This window comes from Dendrobates tinctorius, unplaced genomic scaffold, assembly GCF_039654945.1.
Source record: "Dendrobates tinctorius isolate UK_male_01 unplaced genomic scaffold, ASM3965494v1 ptg000152l, whole genome shotgun sequence".
NCBI lineage: Eukaryota > Metazoa > Chordata > Amphibia > Anura > Dendrobatidae > Dendrobates > Dendrobates tinctorius.
In genome coordinates, this window is record NW_027361819.1 from 4,183,669 (window position 1) to 4,204,003 (window position 20,335).

General features: G+C 45.9%; 1 protein-coding gene across 3 annotated transcripts in view; it reads right to left on the reverse strand.

Moving 5' to 3' along the window:
• LOC141050786 (apoptosis-associated speck-like protein containing a CARD) overlaps positions 1–19,869 on the reverse strand; it is a 23,013-nt gene extending 3,144 nt beyond the window's left edge. Inside the window, exons 1-5 of one of the 3 annotated variants that reach the window (XM_073547440.1) lie at positions 19,788–19,869; positions 9,274–9,766; positions 4,564–5,108; positions 2,113–2,172; positions 1,793–1,822 (exon numbers count right to left, since the gene is read on the reverse strand). In XM_073547440.1, the coding sequence (XP_073403541.1) occupies positions 1,793–1,822; positions 2,113–2,172; positions 4,564–4,828 (355 nt within the window). In that variant the 5' untranslated portion in view covers positions 4,829–5,108; positions 9,274–9,766; positions 19,788–19,869. Of the gene's footprint in view, positions 1–1,792; positions 1,823–2,112; positions 2,173–4,563; positions 5,109–9,250; positions 9,767–19,787 lie in introns of all 3 variants that reach the window. The other 2 variants (XM_073547439.1, XM_073547441.1) reach the window with 2 other exon arrangements.
• Positions 19,870–20,335: the final 466 nt, after the last annotated feature.

Sequence of the window (20,335 nt, forward strand, 5' to 3'; positions counted from 1 at the left end):
GTAAAGATGTGGGTGTACATGAGTCCTGAGAGAGACAGAAGGTTGTCAGAGAGCAATAAAGAAGAGCTGGAAAAAGACTAGATCCAGTGTGTGGTGCAAACTTCAGAAAGAGGAAAGGGTGGCACTCTGACTCACGTCAGTATCATGTATAAACATTTATTCATTCATCACTTTATACAACTTGGAGCCGGGGGTGATATTCCTTCAGGATGATGGCCGTTTCAAACTACACTAGCGCTTCAATGGGTCCATCACTTTATACAACTTGGAGCCAGGGGCGATATTCCTTCAGGATGATGGCCGTTTCGAACTGCACTAGCGCCTCAACAGGTCCAGCACTTAATATAATGTGGAGCCAGGGACGGTACTCTTTCAGGATGACATCTGTTTCGTGCTGCTCTAGCGCTTTAATGGGTCCAGCACTTTATACAACATGGAGCCGGAGGTGATATTCCTTCAGAATGATGGCCATTTTTCACTGCACTAGCACTTCAACAGGTCCAGCACTTTATATAATGTGGAGCCAGGGACGGTATTCCTTCAGGATGACAGCTGTTTCGTGCTGCACTAGCTCTTTAATGGGTTCAGAACATGGAGCTGGGGACGGTATTCCTTCAGGATGACAGCTGTTTCAAACTGCACTAGCGCTTTAAATGGGTCCAGCACTTTATACAACATGGAGCCGGGGGGGCGATATTCCTTCAGAATGATGGCCATTTTTCACTGCACTAGTGCTTCAATGGGTCCAGCACTTTATACAATATGGAGCCAGGGATGGTATTCCTTCAGGATGACCGCTGTTTCGTGCTGCACTAGCTCTTTAATGGGTCCAGCACTTTATACAATATGGAGCCAGGGATGGTATTCCTTCAGGATGACAGCTGTTTCGTGCTGCACTAGATCTTTAATGGGTCCAGCACTTTATACAACATGGAGCCGGGGACAGTATTCCTTCAGGATGACAGCTGTTTCGCGCTGCACTAGCGCTTCATTGTCCCTCGCTCTCTGTTATATAAAGTACTGTAAGAATAAAAGTTTATACAAGATATATCTGAATGAGTCAGGGTGCCATCCTTTCTTCTTTCTGAAGTTTGCACCAAGGATTTGTTTTCTTCGGGCGGAGCACCTGTACACCACGATACTAGCAAGCTGCTATCACGTCTCCGCTGAATACAACTCAAGGTGTGCGGTCAGAATAGTGCCGCTTTCTTGCTCTTCTTTGTGTGCATTTCTAGATCCGGTGTGTTTCTCTCTTCACGGGTGGAAGAACATTCACGAGTTCACCCCGTAGCTCTCCGAAAACCTCTTTGAAAACTGCTTCAAAAACTTTTGGAAAACTTTTCTAATTAATTTCTATGGGAAATTGATTTTGCTGTATAAGGAGTTTTTGGAGCTTTTTTTTTTTTTTCCTCGGAGACGTATTGAAACATGCGTTCCCACGATGAGCTTTTGGCGAGATTTTTGCGCTGCATATTTAAAAAAAAAAAAAAATGCAAGTATCATATTTTACTTAATGGGGGAGCAGAAATTGTGCTGAAAATCTGCAACATCTTAAGCTCATGGTGTATTCTGAAGAAAACCTCTGGGAACTGGGCTCTGTCCGATCAAAAGGCTCCAAAGAAGCAGCTTCTGCTTGAAAAACGCATGCGTTACGGACTCCTCAAAAAAACTCAGTGTGAACATAGACGTAATAAATGGTGGAGTCGTGGTGACATAGTAGAGCCTCTGTGCATTATTTTTAGTGTTTTTTACGAGGCGGTGATAATAGTGATAAACATATTAGGAGTCTTACATCTTGATGTCGTTGTTTCCCCAATTGGTCCTGAAAAAAAAAAGACCATAATGAAAGAAGGACAATAGGATACAATGCACCGAGCGGCAGAATCAGTATTGACGGCTAGTTCTTCTGATAATAATCTGCCATGTTCCATAACGATTATATGATACTAAGATGTCATCACATACATTTTGTCAGGTTGAGAAATCATGATTTCTCCTTTTTGATCTATTTATGTCGCCATCGTTATATCAACCTGTAAAATTACGCTGCCGTTTTATCAGCACTGAGCGGTGAACGATGCAGGAAACACGAAGCTTCAGTTTACTGCTCACCTCTTGTTACTGATCCTTGATTCACCCCCATGGCTGAGTCCTGAGGAGCACGACCATTTCCTGAAAGACACCGACCCAGAAGTCATGAGTCCAGACCCAAACATCCCGCACAGTCACAGAGCGCCACCTTTACCAGCACCGGATCTGTGCACAGCACTGTCTGCACTCAACACAGTGATAGCTCTCTGAGGAGAGATAGTGTAGATGTCACCTGCAGTCCTATGTAACACCACAGATAACACAGTGAGAGCTCTCTGAGTACAGATAATGTAGTAGATGTCACCTGCAGTCCAATGTAACACCACAGATAGCGCAGTGATAACTCTCTGAGTATAGATAATGTAGTAGATGTCACCTGCAGTCCTATGTAACACCACAGATAACACAGTGATAACTCTCTGAGTACAGATAATGTAGTAGATGTAACCTGCAGTCCTATGTAACACCACAGATAACACAGTGAGAGCTCTCTGAGTATAGATAATGTAGCAGAGGACACCTGCAGTCCTATGTAACACCACAGATAACACAGTGATAACTCTCTGAGTATAGATAATGTAGTAGATGTCACCTGCAGTCCTATGTAACACCACAGATAACACAGTGATAACTCTCTGAGTACAGATAATGTAGTAGATGTAACCTGCAGTCCTATGTAACACCACAGATAACACAGTGAGAGCTCTCTGAGTATAGATAATGTAGCAGAGGACACCTGCAGTCCTATGTAACACCACAGATAACACAGTGATAACTCTCTGAGTATAGATAATGTAGTAGATGTCACCTGCAGTCCTATGTAACACCACAGATAACACAGTGATAACTCTCTGAGTATAGATAATGTAGCAGAGGACACCTGCAGTCCTATGTAACACCACAGATAACACAGTGATAACTCTCTGAGTATAGATAATGTAGTAGATGTCACCTGCAGTCCTATGTAACACCACAGATAACACAGTGATAACTCTCTGAGTACAGGTAATGTAGTAGATGTCACCTGCAGTCCTATGTAACACCACAGATAACACAGTGATAACTCTCTGAGTATAGATAATGTAATAGATGTCACCTGCAGGCCTTTGTAACCTCCAAGCTCTGTGCCTCTGCTCTGATACGTAACCACTAAGGCCAGGTTTACATAGCGTTAATGCAGTCCGTTCAATGCATTAACGCTATGTAACGATTATGACATGCGCTCGTCTATTGCAGTCTATGGGTGCGTTAATGCAGCTATGCAACGGATGCGTTAAACGCTGCCCACAAACGCAATGTGAACCCAGCCTAAGCCCTGTGCCTCAGCTCTGATATGTAACCACCAAGCCCTGAGCCGCAGCTATGACATGTAACCACTAAGCTCTGTGCCTCAGCTCTGACATGTAACCACTAAGCTCTGTGCCTCAGCTCTGACATGTAACCACTAAGCTCTGTGCCTCAGCTCTGACACTTAACCACTAAGCCCTGAGCCGCAGCTATGACATGTAAGCACTAAGCCCTGAGCCTCAGCTCTGACATGTAACCACTAAGCCCTGTGCCTCAGCTCTGACATGTAACCACTAAGCCCTGTGCCTCAGCTCTGATATGTATCCACCAAGCCCTGAGCCGCAGCTATGACATGTAAGCACTAAGCCCTGAGCCGCAGCTATGATATGTAACCACTAAGCCCTGTGCCTCAGCTCTGACATGTAACCACTAAGCTCTGTGCCTCAGCTCTGACACTTAACCACTAAGCCCTGTGCCTCAGCTCTGATATGTAACCACTAAGCCCTGAGCCGCAGCTCTGACATGTAACCACTAAGCCCTGTGCCTCAGCTCTGACATGTAACCACTAAGCCCTGTGCCTCAGTTCTGATATGTAACCACCAAGCCCTGTGCCTCAGTTCTGACATGTAACCACTAAGCCCTGTTCCTCAGCTCTGACATGTAACCACTAAGCCCTGTGCCTCAGTTCTGATATGTAACCACTAAGCCCTGAGCAGCAGCTCTGACATGTAACCACTAAGCCCTGTTCCTCAGCTCTGACATGTAACCACTAAGCCCTGAGCCTCAGCTCTGATATGTAACCACCAAGCCCTGAGCCGCAGCTATGATATGTAACCACTAAGCTCTGTGCGTCAATACTGTGTAGCTGACAATAATACACAATGCTTGAAGCGCTGTAACCCATTTGCTAGTTGCCTTGTGTTGAGTAAATATCTGCTCCATTTGAACCCTACTTAGTCCATGTAAGTCACTGCTCTGTTCTTGATGGGGTACTGAGTTAAGCGTCCTAGGCCTGACAAGCAGAGTTATCATAGGGGCTGCAGGTAACATTTACTACATTCTGCTCCTCAATGGTGACATATTCAGGTCTACCGTCCTCCCGAGATTTCCTGTTCCAGTATTTTCTCTATGTCTTCTGATACCGGTCTTGCTGGTCATATTAGAACCAGATTTTCTGGTTCTTACCTGTCTTGAAGGCATTCCTTAGTTTCATCGCCTCCCCATTCTCATTTATGGCTTCTAGTACATCCAAGGTCACATCAATCCAATCCGTGGTGTAGTAGCGAATAATGAGGTCAGCTACATTTTCGGGGTCCACGTCCTCCAACTGGCTTCTGGGGATACTCCTACGTTCTTCCAGGTCATTTAACTTGTTCGTAAACTTCTTAAATGCCCTTTTGCCCAAGTTCTCAAGGGTGTTGACCAGGACATCCCTTATTGTTCTCCTCATCTCCTCCTAAATAGAGATTCTACAGATGGTCTGGTTCCTCCGCAGCAGAGATGCGCCTACAGTGGACGGTATGGAGGGTATTTCGCTCTTCTTGTTCTCCACCTTGTTCCTAAGACTGGTCAGTTTCTTGGAAACGTGTGTCACTGGAAGGAGAAAGTGCTGCAGAGACTAATATGTGGAAACTTCTACTGGACCTGGAGGAAAAAGATCTACTGCTTGGCCTCTCCACAAGTCATGAGACTTGAAACTTCATCTCCCGGAAACGACAAAACTTTAAATCCTGTAAAGTAAGAAAAATTTTATCTTTTACCATAATCTATCACAAACCTCCGACGTGGCCCATAAGAGAGATAACAGAGACGGTAATCAAGGCAAAACTGCAACATGTGGGAAACCTGCGGTGAGATCTGCACCACAGTCACGTGTGGACCCAACGTGTGAGCACAGTCTCCATCTCCTCGGTGTCCCATTAAAATGATTGAAGTACAATTGTGGCATGCATGCTTCACTGCTGGAAATTGGCAGCACTGGTCCCCCACTCACCCCGCTTCTTTATGTCCAGGCTCCTCGAAAGCACAATCGGAACAGGAAACAATCTGAAAATCATTGTTCTAGGAAGTTATATGGCACCCCCTAGGTTTCATGACTCCTTGTGTCCAGAAGGTCTCCGCTTTTCCCAGATGTTGCAGGGGAGTCGGTAAATTTTGCTTATACTGGTATATATTCCCCTGCTGACACCATATTGGCACTTGATGTGGATACAGTGCCTTGAAAAATTATTCATACCCCGTGAACTTTTCCACATTTTTCACATTACACCCACAAAATAAAATGTATCTTATATGATTCCACAGTAAGTACAAGTATTTGTCACATGTAAAGGAAATAATACAGGGTTTTCAATTATTTTACAAATATAAATCAGCTATTTGTTCTGTGCATTAATATTCAGCACCCTGTTTGATGCCCCTAAATAAAATCCTTAATCATCAATCGCCCTCAGAAGTCACATAATTAGTACATTGTGTCCACCTGGGTGTGATTTTTTTTTCTCAGTACAACTACAGCTGTTCTGTGAAGGCCTCAGAGGTTTGTGTGAGAATATTAGGGATGGAACAGTATCATGAAAACCAAGGAGCCTGTAAGGGAAGGCCAGATCCGTAGTCGTGACCTGTACCCTGGTGGCACCTGTGCCCATCCCTTCCCCTACATGAAACAATACTCTTCTCCTCGGCATACCTGCATCTCCAGATCCATCTTCACCCGGGCACATTCCAGGCCATAACGGTCCCTCTTCTAGGCGACCCCCATCAACAGAGACACAGTCCGAGACAACGTTAACACTTTCTTTACTTAGGATTTTGCACGTTACATCATAACATTTGCTTGCTTCCTGATCTTTCCCTTGCTTGCGGTCACTTCTGTGCAGTACACGCTCGGACCGGACCGTACTAGACTGCTTCCCAGTTCCTTCCAGGTCTGACCTCACTACAATGACATTTCCTTCAGCCTGTTTCGCCCCAGACACAAACTCCTCAATCACTACGTTTGGTGACCCCCAGTGAAGCATCCAGCCCATCTGTACCGATCTCGTTGAAGTGCCAACTCCTTTCATCTCCTTAGTCCAGCCAACTTCTGCCCTAAAAGCATTGGCCCAGGCAGTAAGATGTCACATCTTCCTTTTCTGGCCCACTGCTAAGACCTGCAGTGGCCGTGGGTAACGTGGGCAATAACGACTTAACGTTACGTGACTACCAAGCTGTCTGGACCTATAGCCCATGTGGCCACTTGGGCACTCTAGCCCCGTCTGACTAAACCACTCTTCAGCACTAACCTTAACTTTCAGCAGACCCTCCTATAATTAACCCTCTATGAACCTCCTATCAGATCCCACTAATATGCCCCCACCTAGTGACCTGCAACATAATTACAACTACCCAAGCTATGGGGAACTATATACTAAAAGTGCCCTCCTCTAATGTCTCAAGAAGGGTGCACTAACTTTCCCTGACTATACATGCACAAATGACATAATATATGGGTCGCCCTCCCAGGGCTGTCGTGGGGTTTACTCGGTACCGGGCCGGTATCAGGGGGACGTGTCACAGCAGCGGTGACCCAGACCGTGGCCCTGGGCGCCCAATTAATAGGGAGATGTTGATGGTGGAATGTAGTTAGATGAATAGTTCGTGACGCCACCTGTGGTGTTCGGCAAGGGAGGTGTTAAGCCGACGCTGCAGACAGATCCTCTGGGACAGATGGTGTGGTGCAGCAATGATGTTATAGCCCTCCACAGGCAGGGCTGGTGTCCCAGGGCAGTGTAGATGCGGAGACACCCAGATGGTGCAGCGTCCGGCGCAGGGGATGTAGCAGTGCCAGGCGGACAGACGCAGGAAGGAATGGAGGACACCAGGGCATGTAGTTCCAAAGCTTTACTCACAGTCTGTAGTACACACAGGTGCCCGCTTCTGTGCCGTGTTCTCCGGGTCAGGGACTCAGTCAACCTCCAGGCAAGATGGAATGCTCCCTTACACGCTCCACCAACTTATGTGCCATTTCTGAACGTCTCCTTTATAGCGCCTTTAATTGTGAAGATCTCCTAGTACTGTGTTACACTGGAGTTCCTCCTAACAGATGTTCCCAAGAACTCTACTTGCACGGCAGACAGCTGTAGCCTGCTTCGGGGACTCTCTACTCCTAAGTCCCGGCTCTCTATTGTGTGCCCTCAAGTCTTAGATGGGAGTAGTGCATTTACAGCCCACTGCTCCACCGGTGTCTGCTGCAGAACCATTAGTGTCCATACCACCTTGGGGACCGGGCCCAGGCCTTGCGCTTAGAACTTCTAGGCAGGGTTCTTCCTCTAACCCACGTCCTCTGTGTTCCTTTTTTCTCCTACGTTCCGTACTTGTCTTTCTCTCCTATGGAAGCTCAGGCTTCAGGTCAACGTCTTTCTCCTTCCTCCATCCCTTCTTCCAGTGGCTTCCTCTCTCTCTGACCTCTCCGTCAGACTGACCTGTAATCCTAAACCATCCCGCTCTTTTAAGTGTTCTAAACTCCACCCACCTCCCAGCACGTTTAGTGTTCCAAGCAGGGAACCACCAAAGGTGCTCTGCTTCTCTCTAAGCAAGGAGCCGCAATGTGGTTTTGCTGAACTACTCTATTGTGTGGGGTGCGAGTGTTGGAGCGTGGTCAGGAGCTCCCAACTTACCTGGATGGTGGGGCACCACACCTTAGGAGAAGGTGCAGTACCTCTGTGGCGACTGAGTCTCAGGGGCGCCACATATACATGCAATATTATCATACAGGAACATGAGGCAATATATACAGTTGTCAGTAATATGGTAACACATTCAAGTGGCAATACCATAAGTAATGAGCGGTAATACATAATTATAAATGTAGCAGTACCGCAGGCAGTAATCATAAAAACACGTATGTAAACATTAAGAACTGGAAGACAATCAGAGGGAAGGGGAGCATGAGAGATATCATATCTTACTCTCCTACGAGCCCACCAGACAGGTCAGGGATAAAGGTGTGGGGAAGGAGAAAGCAGGATTAGGTTATAAAACAATAGCTCAAGCTGTGAACATCTCACGGAGCATCAATCCATCATCCAAAATGGAAGGAGTATGGCAACTGCAAACCTCACAAGACATGGCCGTCCACCTAAGCGGACATCCCAAGCAAGGAGAGCACTAATGAGAAGCAGCCGAGAAGCCCATGGTCACTGGAGGAGCTGCAGAGATCCACAGCTCAGGGGGGAATCTGTCCACAGGAGAACTATTAGTCATATACTCCACAAATCTGGCCTGGTGCGAGATCGAGTGCGCAGAAAAGAAGAAGGGGTAAAAAATGTCACCTCTATCTGTGCAAAACTGGTAGAGACAGACCCCAAAACACTGCAGCAGGAATTGCACAGAAGTGATCCTACAAAATACTGACTCGGGGGATGAATAAAAATGCACGGAACAATTATCAGATTTATATATTTTTAAACACAGAGAATACCAATAAATGACATCTAGATTTGTGAATGTAACATGAAAAAGTTCATGGGGTATGAATACTTTGTCAAGGTACTGTAACTGTGTTTACTGTACACATAATGGGTTATAAAGAAAGGTTTTGCAATTGTTCTGTGCAATAATTGTAGCATGTTTGCTATATATGAAGATTATCCACTGCTTTATCTAGAACAGCAGAGAAATGTGCAGATGTCATTGGACTGGTCTTCATCGTCTGGATGTGACTGGTGCAGCGAACAGAACAGAGATATCCCAGAGCCACAGTACATAAGATAGGAGAGAATAATGAGAACAGTGGGAATAACGAGAACAGTGAGAACAATCAGAATAGTGGGAATAATGAGAATAGTGAGAATACTCAGAATAATGAGAATAATGCCATCTTTTATCTTACGCTTTCCATGTCTTTTGTCTTACACGTTCCGCAGCTAGATGGGATCCTGTAGTGTCAGACGGCCTCAGGGCCGGTGGTCATCTCTGCGTCGCTCTGGTAAATGGTGCTCCTGGTCAGGGCGCTGTTCACACCATCCAGTATGCTGAGCTGTCTTCTCTCCTCCACCGACTCTGCTCTTCCCCTGGGGCAGACTCTGTTTCTCCTCTGCCACCAATGCTTCCTCCTCACACGACGCTGCGACTCCAGAGGTCGAGTGCAGCAAACAGGGCCGGTGGGACTCTTCTGTTCTCTCCAGAAACCTCCCTGGAGATCAGCTCTGTTCTCTGCGATCACTTACATGGTGACAGCGCCTTCTGCTGCAGATCACAAATACAGCAGGGCTTTACTGGTGACAGAGTCTTATCTCTGTCGTCAACTTCGTTCGCGGCAGGTTGGAGCACGACTATCGGAGTCCGCGCTGCAGGGCGGGAGGGTCGTCATACAAATATTTATTCTTTACTGCGTGGGTGAAATTAGCTGTAAAGTAGATAAATGTACATTAGAGATAGAAAATTCTGCGTGATTTTGTATTTATAATGTAAGTGTAGATAAGTGAGCATTCACACTACGGCATGTATCAGGGAGTGCGCAGGCACTGCAGCACCACAGCGATCCATGGTTACCACTCATATAGCCATACCTCCCAACTTGTGAAGATCAGAAGGATGGACAAAACATGCGGTGCACATAGTGTCACGCCCATATACCATTTCTTTCTCCCCTGGCAGTAGGAGTAGTCAGAGGGGCGCTGACAGTGAAGGGGGACATTCAGCAGGCGCTCGAGACTACAGGGCGTAGACCCAAATCTGGGACTGTCCACTGTATCCGGAGCTGTCCGCTGTATCCGGAGCTGTCCGCTGTATCTAGGGGCCGCCCACTGTATCTGGAGCTGTCCGCTGTATCTAGGCACTGTCCACTGTATCCGGGGGCCATACCTTGTGTCCGGGGGCCGTCCACTGTATCCGGGGGCTGTCCACTGTATCCGGAGCAGTCCGCTGTATCCGGAGCTGTCCGCTGTATCCAGGCACTGTCTACTGTATCTGGGGGCTGCCCACTGTATCCGGGGGCTGTCCGCTGTATCCGGGGGCTGTCCGCTATATTTGGGGCCACCCGCTGTATCGGGAGCTGTCCGCTGTATCCAGGGGCCGTCTGCCGTGTCCGGGGGCCGTCCACTGTGTCCGGGGACTGTCTGCTATATTTGGGGCTGCTCACTGTATCCGAGGGCCGCCCACTGTATCCGGAGCTGTCCACTGTATCCCAGGGCTGTCCGCTGTATCCCAGGGTTGTCTGCTGTATTTGGGGGCCGTCCGCTGTATCCGGGGGCTGTCCGCTGTATCCGGGGGCTGTCCGCTGTATCCGGAGCTGTCCGCTGTATCCCAGGGCTGTCTGCTGTATTTGGGGGCCGCCCGCTGTATCTGGAGCTGTCCGCTGTATTTGGGGGCCCCCCGCTGTATCTGGAGCTGTCCGCTGTATCCGGGGGCCGGCCGCTGTATCCGGGGGCTGTCCGCTGTATCCGGTGCAGATTCCTGTGTCTCTGGTACAGATCAGTGCTCCCTGGCGGATGGACCGGAGGCCACGAATCTCTGACCTTCCAGCGTCCCTTGCGGCTTTTGCTCCCCCAGGGCCGGAGCGACGTCCTCTGTGCGTCAGACTCCTCTCTAGTTGGAACCTGGGGATTATTTCTTGTTCTTCATTCACAGTCGGAGCCGCCAGAACTTTCTCATCTTTCTGTAGCGTCACTATATGACGTCTGGTGTCTGTAAGGCCGTGTTCACACGGTGCAGAAATACTGCTTCTTGTTTTCTGCAGGATCCGCACCAATCTGCACAATAACAATCTTCTCCCCCTTATGTGATGAGTTTTTCATGCGTTTTTTATAGGACAGAAAAGCTTTGATTCTTAGTAAAGTATCTGCAGTTCTTTCCATGTGGTTTTTTTAGTCTCCACATAGAAAATGAGAGAAATAAAAGCACCAAAACCGCAGAGTTCAGCCGCTTCTTTAGACCACAGGGGGCGCAGTTCTCATGATATCTTGGACGGTTAAACAGCAGAATTTCCGTGCAGAAAAAAATAATGTAGCATTTACTCTACATGTGAACACGGCCTAAATGTCCAAGCAAAGTGGACGTGATTCCACGCAATCGCCACCCACTGTGGTCTCTATAGGCTTCTTCTCAAAAAGGTTTAAAAAAAAAACGCATGAAGAAATAAATGCTGTTGCATTTTTAAGGGCAGAATCAAATATTTTCTCTAGAATTAAATACTCATAGAATCTCACGGCTTTCAGTATCATCTCTATGCTGATGACACACAGATCTACATCTCTGGACCAGATATCACCTCCCTACTAACCAGAATCCCATAAGGTCTATCCGCTATTTCATCCTTCTTCTCCGCTAGATTTCTAAAACTTAACATGGACAAAACAGAATTCACCGCTGCCTCGGGGTTATCCTTGACGCTGATCTCTCCTTCAAACCACATATCCAAGCCCTTTCCACTTCCTGCCGACTCCGACTCAAAAACATTTCACGGATCCGTACATTCCTCAACCAGGAATTTGCAAAAACCCTAGTCCATGCCCTCATCATCTCCCGCCTTGACTACTGCAACCTCCTGCTCTGTGGCCTCCCCTCTAACACTCTCGCACCCCTCCAATCTATCCTAAACTCTGCTGCCCAACTAATCCACCTGTCCCCCCGCTATTCCCCGGCCTCGCCTCTCTGTCAATCATTGCACTGGCTCCCCATTACCCAGAGATTCCAGTTAAAACCCTAACCATGACATACAAAGCCATCCACAACCCGAGTCTTCCATACATCTGTGACCTCGTCTCCCGGTACTTACCTGCACGAAACCTCCGATCCTCACAAGATCTCCTTCTCTACTCCCCTCTTATCTCCTCTTCCCACAATCGCATACAAGATTTCTCCCGTGCATCCCCCTACTCTGGAACTCTCTACCACAACATATCAGACTCTCACCTACCATGGAAACCTTCAAAAAGAACCTGAAGACACACCTCTTCCGACAAGACTACAACCTGCAGTAACCACCGATCCACCAAACCGCTGCACGAACAGCTCTACCCTCGCCTACTGTATCCTCACCCATCCCTTGTAGATTGTGAGCCCTCGCGGGCAGGGTCCTCTCTCCTCCTGTACCAGTCGTGACTTGTATTGTGTAAGATTCCTGTACTTGTATGTATTATGGATACCCCTCCTCACATGTAAAGCGCCATGGAATAAATGGCGCTATAATAATAAAAATTAAAAAGTATTAAAAACTCGACTTCATATCTACACCAAAAATGCATCCAATACGGTGAAAAGGCCTTAAAGAAATGCAGCAAACAGGCAATAATCAGAGAAGATTGTTACTGCGTCCTCTCCTGCGGACACCGGCAGAAAAAAAGCAGCAGAATAAAACAGAGCATTTACGCTAGGTGTGAACACGGCCTCAGCATTTCCTTTTTTGGTTATTTTTTCTCTATTAACCCCTTTCTGCCATCCGACGTACTATCCCGTGGACGGGATAGTACGTCTAGCGCGATCAGCGGCGCCCACGTGGTGAGCGCCGCTGATCGCGGCCGAGTGTCAGCTAATTATCATAGATGACACCCAGCACAATGTGTCAGGGGCGGTCACGGACCGCCCCCGACACGTTAACCCCTTGCACACCGCGATCAAACATGATCGCGGTGTACCGGGGGTTAAAGGGAAGCATCGGCAGGGAGGGGGCTCCCTCCGTGCTTCCCTGAGCCCCCCACGGCAGCGCAATGTGCAGCGCTGCTTCGGGGGGCTCCTTTCCTCCAGGCCCCCGAATCCAAGATGGCGACGGGGGCCTGAGGAAGCTGGCTTCCTCAGTGCCTGCAAAGCGCAGGCATGAGGAAGCCTTCTGCAGTGCCTGTGTCAGATCGCTGATCTGTCACAGTGATCTGTGATGTGACAGATCAGCGATCTGTCACAGGACAGTGATGTCCCACCTGGGACTATTTAATAAAGTAAAAAAAAAAATAAAAAAAGTGTTAAAATAATTTAAAAAAAATCGCCAAATAAATTAGAAAAAAAAAAAAAATATTCCCCCAATAAATCCATTTTTTGGAAATAATAATAAAAAAAAACAATAAAAGTACACATATTAGGTATCGCCGCGTCCGTAATGACCCGCCCTATAAAACTGTCCCATTAGTTAACCCCTTTAGCGAACCCCTTAAAAAATAAAAATAAAAAACGAAGCAAAAAATAATGATTTATTATCATACCGCCAAACAAAAAGTGTAATAACGCGCGATCAAAAAGACGCATATAAATATTCATGGTACCGCTGAAAACGTCATCTTGTCCCACAAAAAATGAGCCACCACACAGCATCATCAGCGAAAAAATAAAAAAGTTATAGCTCACAGAATAAAGCGATGCAAAAATAATTATTTTTTATATAAAATAGTTTTCATTGCATAAAACCGACAAAAACACAAAAAAATGACATAAATGAGGTATCGCTGTAACCGTACTGACCCAAAGAATAAAACCGCTTTATCAATTTTACTGCACGCGGAATGGTGTAAACGCACCACCCCAAAAGAAATTCATGAAACGCTGGTTTTTGTTCATTCTGCGTCCCAAAAATAGGAATAAAAAGCGATCAAAAAATGTCACGTGCCCGAAAATGGTACTAATAAAAACGTCAACTCGTCCCACAAAAAATAAGACCTCACATGACTCGGTGGGTCAAAATACGGAAAAATTATAGCTCTCAATATGTGGTGATGCAAAAACTATTTTTACAATAAAAAGCATCTTTTAGCGTGCGACAGCTGCCAAACATAAAAACCGCCATAAATAGTAAATCAAACCCCCCGTTATCACCCCCTTAGTTAGGGAAAAATAATAAAATTTAAAAAAAAGTATTTATCTCCATTTTCCCATTAGGGTTAGGGTTAGGGCTAGGGTTAGGGCTAGGGTTAGGGTTAGGGCTAGGGTTTGGGCTAGGGTTAGGGTTAGGGCTAGAGTTAGGGCTAGGGTTAGGGCTCAGATTAGGGTTAGGGGTGTGTTGGGGTTAGGGTTGGAGTTATAATTGGGGGGTTTCCACTGTATGGGCACATCAGGGGCTCTCCAAATGCAACATGGCGTCTGATCTCAATTCCAGCCAATTCTGAGTTGAAAAAGTCAAATGGTGCTCCTTCCCTTCCAAGCTCTGCCATGCGCCCAAACAGTGTTTTACCCCCACATGTAGGGTATCAGCCTACTCAGGACAAATTGCAAAACAATTTTTGGGGTCCAATTTCTCCTGTTACCCTTAGGAAAATAAAAAATTGGGGGCAAAAATATTATTTTTGTGGAAAAAAATGATTTTTTTATTTTCACGTCCGAGTGTTAAAAACTTCTGTGAAGCACTTGGGGGTTCAAAGTGCTCACCACACATCTAGATAAGTTCCGTGGGGGGTCTAGTGTCCAATATGGGGTCACTTGTGGGGAGTTTCAATAGTTTAGGTACATCAGGGGCTCTCCAAACGCACATGACACCCGCAGACCATTCCATCAAAGTCTGCATTCCAAAACGTCACTGCTTCCCTTCCGAGCCCCGACGTGTGTCCATACAGTAGTTTTCTCCCACATATGGGGTGTCAGCGTACTCAGGCCAAATTGGACAACAACTTTTGGGGTCCAATTTCTCCTGGTACCCTTGGGAAAATAAAAAAATGGTGACTAAAAGATCATGTTTGTGGAAAAAAATACAAATTTTTTATTTTCACGTCCGGGCATTATAAACTTCTGTGAAGCACTGGGGGGGTCAAAGTGCTCACCACACATCTAGATAAGTTCCTTAGGGGGTCTAGTTTCCAAAATGGGGTCATTTGTGGGGGGTTTCCACTGTTTTGGTACATCAGGAGGTTTCCAAACGCGACATGGTGTCCGATCTCAATTCCAGCCAAAAACGTCAAATGGCACTGCTTCCCTTCCGAGCTCTGCCATGCACCCAAATAGTGGTTTACCCCCACATGTGGGGTATCAGCGTACTCAGGACAAATTGCACAATAACTTTTATGGTCCTGTTACCCTTGGAAAAATAAGAATTGAGGGTGAAAAGATCATTTTTGTGGAAAAAAAATATGATTTTTTAATTGTATGGCTTTATGTTATAAACTTCTGTGAAGCCCATGGGGGTTCAAAGTTCTCACCACACATCTAGATAAGTTCCTTAGGGGGTCTAGTTTCCAAAATGGTGTCATTTGTGGGGGGTTTCCACTGTTTTGGTACATCAGGGGTTTTCCAAACGCGACATGGTGTCCGATCTCAATTCCAGCCAAAAACGTCAAATGGCGCTGCTTCCCTTCCGAGCTCTGCCATGCGCCCAAATAGTGGTTTACCCCCACATGTGGGGTATCAGCGTACTCAGGACAAATTGCACAATAACTTTTAGGGTCCTGTTACCCTTGGGAAAATAAAAATTGGGGTGAAAAGATCATTTTTGTGGAAAAAATATGATTTTTTAATTGTACCGCTGTACGTTATAAACTTCTGTAAAGCCCTTGTGGGTTCAAAGTTCTCACCACATATCTAGATAAGTTCCTTGGGGGGTCTAGTTTCCAAAATGGGGTCACTTGTAGGGGGTTTCCACTGTTTAGGTACATCAGGGACTCTCCAAACGTGACATGGCGTCCAATCAGAATTCCAGCCAATTTTGCATTGAAAAAGTCAAACGGCGCTCCTTCCATTCTGAGCTCTGCCATGCACCGAAACAGTGGTTCCCCCCCCACATATCAGGTATCTGCGTACTCAGGACAAATTGCACAATAACTTTTGCAGTCCAATTTCTCCTGTTACCCTTGGTAAAATAAAAAAAATTGAACCTGAAGTATTTTTTTTATGAAAAAAAGTTAGATGTTCATTTTTTTTTAAATATTCAAAAAAATTCCTGTGACGCACCTAAAGGGTTAATAAACTTCTTGAATGTGGTTTTGAGCACTTTAAGGGGTGCAGTTTTTAGAATGGTGTCACTTTTGGGTATTTTCTATCATATAGACCCCTCAAAGTGGCTTCAAATGTGATGTGGTCCTAAAAATAAAATGGTGTTGTAAAAATGAGAAATCGCTGGTCAACTTTTAACCCTTATAACTTCCTAACAAAAAAAAATTTTGGTTCCAAAATTGTGCTGATGTAAAGTAAACATGTGGGAAATGTTAGTTATCAAGTTTTTTGTGTGCCGTATCTCTGTGATTTAAGGGCATAAAAATTCAAAGTTGGAAAATTGCGAAATTTTCAAAATTTTCGCCAAATTTCCGTTTTTCTCACAAATAAACGCAAGTTATTTGAATGAAATTTTACCACTAACATGAAGTACAATATGTCACGAGAAAACAATGTCAGAATCACCGGGATCCATGGAAGCGTTCCAGAGTTATGACCTCATAAAGGTACAGTGGTCAGAATTGTAAAAATTGGCCCGGTCATGAACGTGCAAACCACCCTTGGGGGTGAAGGGGTTAAACCCATAAAAAATGTATCAACCACGCCATTTTTTATGCCATTTACCAATCTTTGTAAATAATTTAATGACTGTGATGTGCGGGTTGTTATGATTACAGGGACACCAAATATGTCTGTTATTTGCTGGCTTGTGATGTCCATTATTTTTTAAAAAGAGCATTAAAATGATTTGCATTTTTTTTGGTTATTTTATAGGATAACAAAAAAACATCTTTTATTCTCCCGCTAGAATACAGGAACATAGAAATCCTGTGATGTGTACAATGTATCTCTATGTAATCTGCATGTGGAGTCAGAGCCTGCAATACAGATCAAGTATACATTCTCTCCATTATATTACTGGATTATGTGGCTCCGAGATGTGATTAGAGACCAGATCACAGGAGAAGCAGTGAGTATTTACTGTAATTTATGCAGAGAGCAGTGCGTCCACCACCGAGGAAGAGCGATGAAGACGTTGGTGAGTATTTAAGAGCCGGGACAACGCTCTGACATGGCGAGAAAGTCCCGCTGAATCTGGGACGGTTGGGACCTACGAATATAGTGACAGGTTGTTAATGGTCGAAACCATGGATGTCTAAGCTACTGCAATGCCCTGAACATGGGGTAAGTGACATAGTGAATCAGAAGAACTATACTACCTTTCTCATTGTAGGTATTTGCTGATATTATTATGCCGACTACATATTGGGATAGGATATTGGCGATGGGAATACACCTTTAAGTGTCCGCAGCATTTAAAGAGATCGTCGATCCTTAAAGTTATTCTTTAATTCCAACAAATTGATGACTGACAGATAAGATATCGTCACTTTCAATGAATTAAACCCAACAGAGTTCAGATCAAGAACATCTGACGAGATAGGAACGAGATAGACTATTACCCATCCACTGACATTAATGTCCGAAAAAATGAGAGATTTCATTAAATGCAGAGACGGAATAGTCGAGCGCTCCTGTGTATGGAGGAGCCGGGGAGACAGATGTCGGCAGACAGCTGTCTCATTGTATGGGTTTCATACACTTTCTGCTTCTAGTTCGACAAGATGACATTGCCTAATATATGGCAATGCATCATAAAAGGGGACAAAATGTTGGTACTAGTCAACCACAGGTATAAATGTGGCTCAGTCTACGACTGTCTACCATTGGTCTCTCCGCACTCTCTAAACGTTAGACGTACAAGCTGCAAAACCTGGAGCCTGGTGCTTTTATCACACAAATACAGTGATGTGTTCTTCAGTCTGATCTTAAGGCAATAAAGGGCTGTTCTCATGTTAAAAAGAAAGGCAGAGAGTGTTAGACGGTGAGAAATTAAAGGGGTTGTCCCAAGGTTATGCTCGCGATCATTGGTGGTGTCTGACCGCTGGGATCCTCACTGATCTGAGAACTGGGGCTCTGAAGGGCCACATATGGAGGTTGATCATCAGCTCCATTCTTAATTAAGTGCCAACAACCAGACAAATGCAGCACTCACCATAAAGAATGAATGCAGTGGAGGTGCGTATGATTGACCACCACTCCAGTTTTACGTGGCTCTTCAGAGCCTCTGTTCTAGGGATTGGCGGCAGGGGTCCCAGGTGGCCGGGAAGTCATCCCAATTCTAAGGATAGAGGAAAATTTACAAACTTATTACCAACCCTTTAGGCAAGTTGGCATCTTAGTTGCTTGTTTCCAGCTGATTCACTTCTCCTTCTATCCCTGCTTTTCTTTTTATGTCTATTACTTGTTGTCAAGGAGACCGTCCACCACTGCAGCCTGAGGCTAAGTTCACACGTTGCGGAACTCCCGCGGAAGTTACCGTGAGAATTCCGGAATTCCATTCCGCAGGAAAACTGCATTTTAAATTCCCGCGATTTTCTCATGGAAAAACTAGCGATTTGCAAGGGTAATTAGCTTGCAGAATGCTGGTGTTTTCCAAGCAATCTGTAGCATCGCTTGGAATGTGATTGACAGGTTGGTCACACTCGTCAAACATAGTGTTTGACGAGTGTGACCAACTTTTTACTATTGAGGCCGCCTATGCGGCATCAGTAGTAAAAGATAGAATGTTAAAAATAATTTTAAAAAATCGTGATATTCTCACCTTCCGGCGTCCCGCGCAGCGTCCCCAGGCCTCCGCGATGCTCCGACAGGTCCCGTTCCCAGTGATGCATTGCGGCAATGACCTTTGACGTCGCGGTCTTGCGAGACACGGTCAGCAAAGGTCATCGCAATGCATTACTGGGAACGGGAGCTGCCGCGTGTATCGCTGAAGCCTGGGGACGCTGCGCGGGACGTCGGAATCTGAATATAACCCGATTTTTTTATTTTAATTCTATTTTTACAGGGATATGGTACCCAGAGCCCGGAGGACAGTCTCCTCTCCTCCGGACCGTGGGTACCATCCACAAATGTTCTGCTTACTTTTCGCATGGTGGGCACAGCCACATGCGGGAAGTAAGCAGAACAATGCATTCCTATGTGGGCGGAATTGCCGCGATTCCGCAAAATTAATGAGCATGCTGCGTGTTTTTCTGCGATGCGATTCTGCCGCGGGAAAATCCGCAGCATTAGCACAGCATTGCGGAATCCCATAGGATTGCACGGGATGCTTTTTTTTGCGTTTTCGCGGCAAAATCGCTGCAAAAACACAAAAAAAGCGACGTGTGAACGCAGCCTAACAGTGGAGGCCAAACGTGCAGTGCTTACATGCTATACTCGTATTCTGTCATACTTTTGCCGGCAGCACCGGATTTATTGGGTTTTCCTCCACTCCAAATAGTAAACAGCAGGACCTGAGCCTACGGCCCAGACGTCCACACTTACACCCTGTGAGATACATGGTCCAGATCACTGCACGATGCACCTTAGTGGGTAGGAGGTTCTGCTGCCTTCAGACGTAAGGATGAGATATTTTCAGGTTAGAACGAAGTGTAATTCTTCCTCGACAGCACAGAAACAAATGGGAGTTAAATATCAAAAATAAATAGCAAACAGTCCAAAGTCTGATGGCCGGAGCTTACCGTGACAGATGAGCAGGCCCAGCCCAGGAGTTGTCCTAACAAGCCTGGCTGCAAGGTACCGGAAATACCTGCAAACCAAGACTTGTAGAGCCAGCGGAGAGGGAGGTGCGAAGGACAGTACAGCAATAGTGATGAGCGAGTATACTCGTTGCTCGGGATTTCCTGAGCATGCTCAAGTGTCCTCCGAGTATTTTGGCGTGCTCGGAGATTTAGTTCTCATCGCCTCATCTGCATGATTTGCCACTGATAGACAGCTTGAATACATGTGAGGAATGCCTGTTTGTTAGGGAATCCCCACATGTATTCAGCCTGTCTAGTAGCCGCAAATCGTGCAGATAAGACGAGGAAAACTAAATCTCCGAGCACGTCAAAATACTCGGAGGACACCCGAGCGATGAGTATACTCGCTCATCACTATGCTGCAGCACTCCACCTGCGGGAAAAACGGCTGCAGAACTCCACAGCACACAGAAAACACAGCTCTGCTGCAATGCAAGAGGAAAGAAAACCAGAGCGATAACGTGTAGTGCGAGGCTTTTACAGAAGGC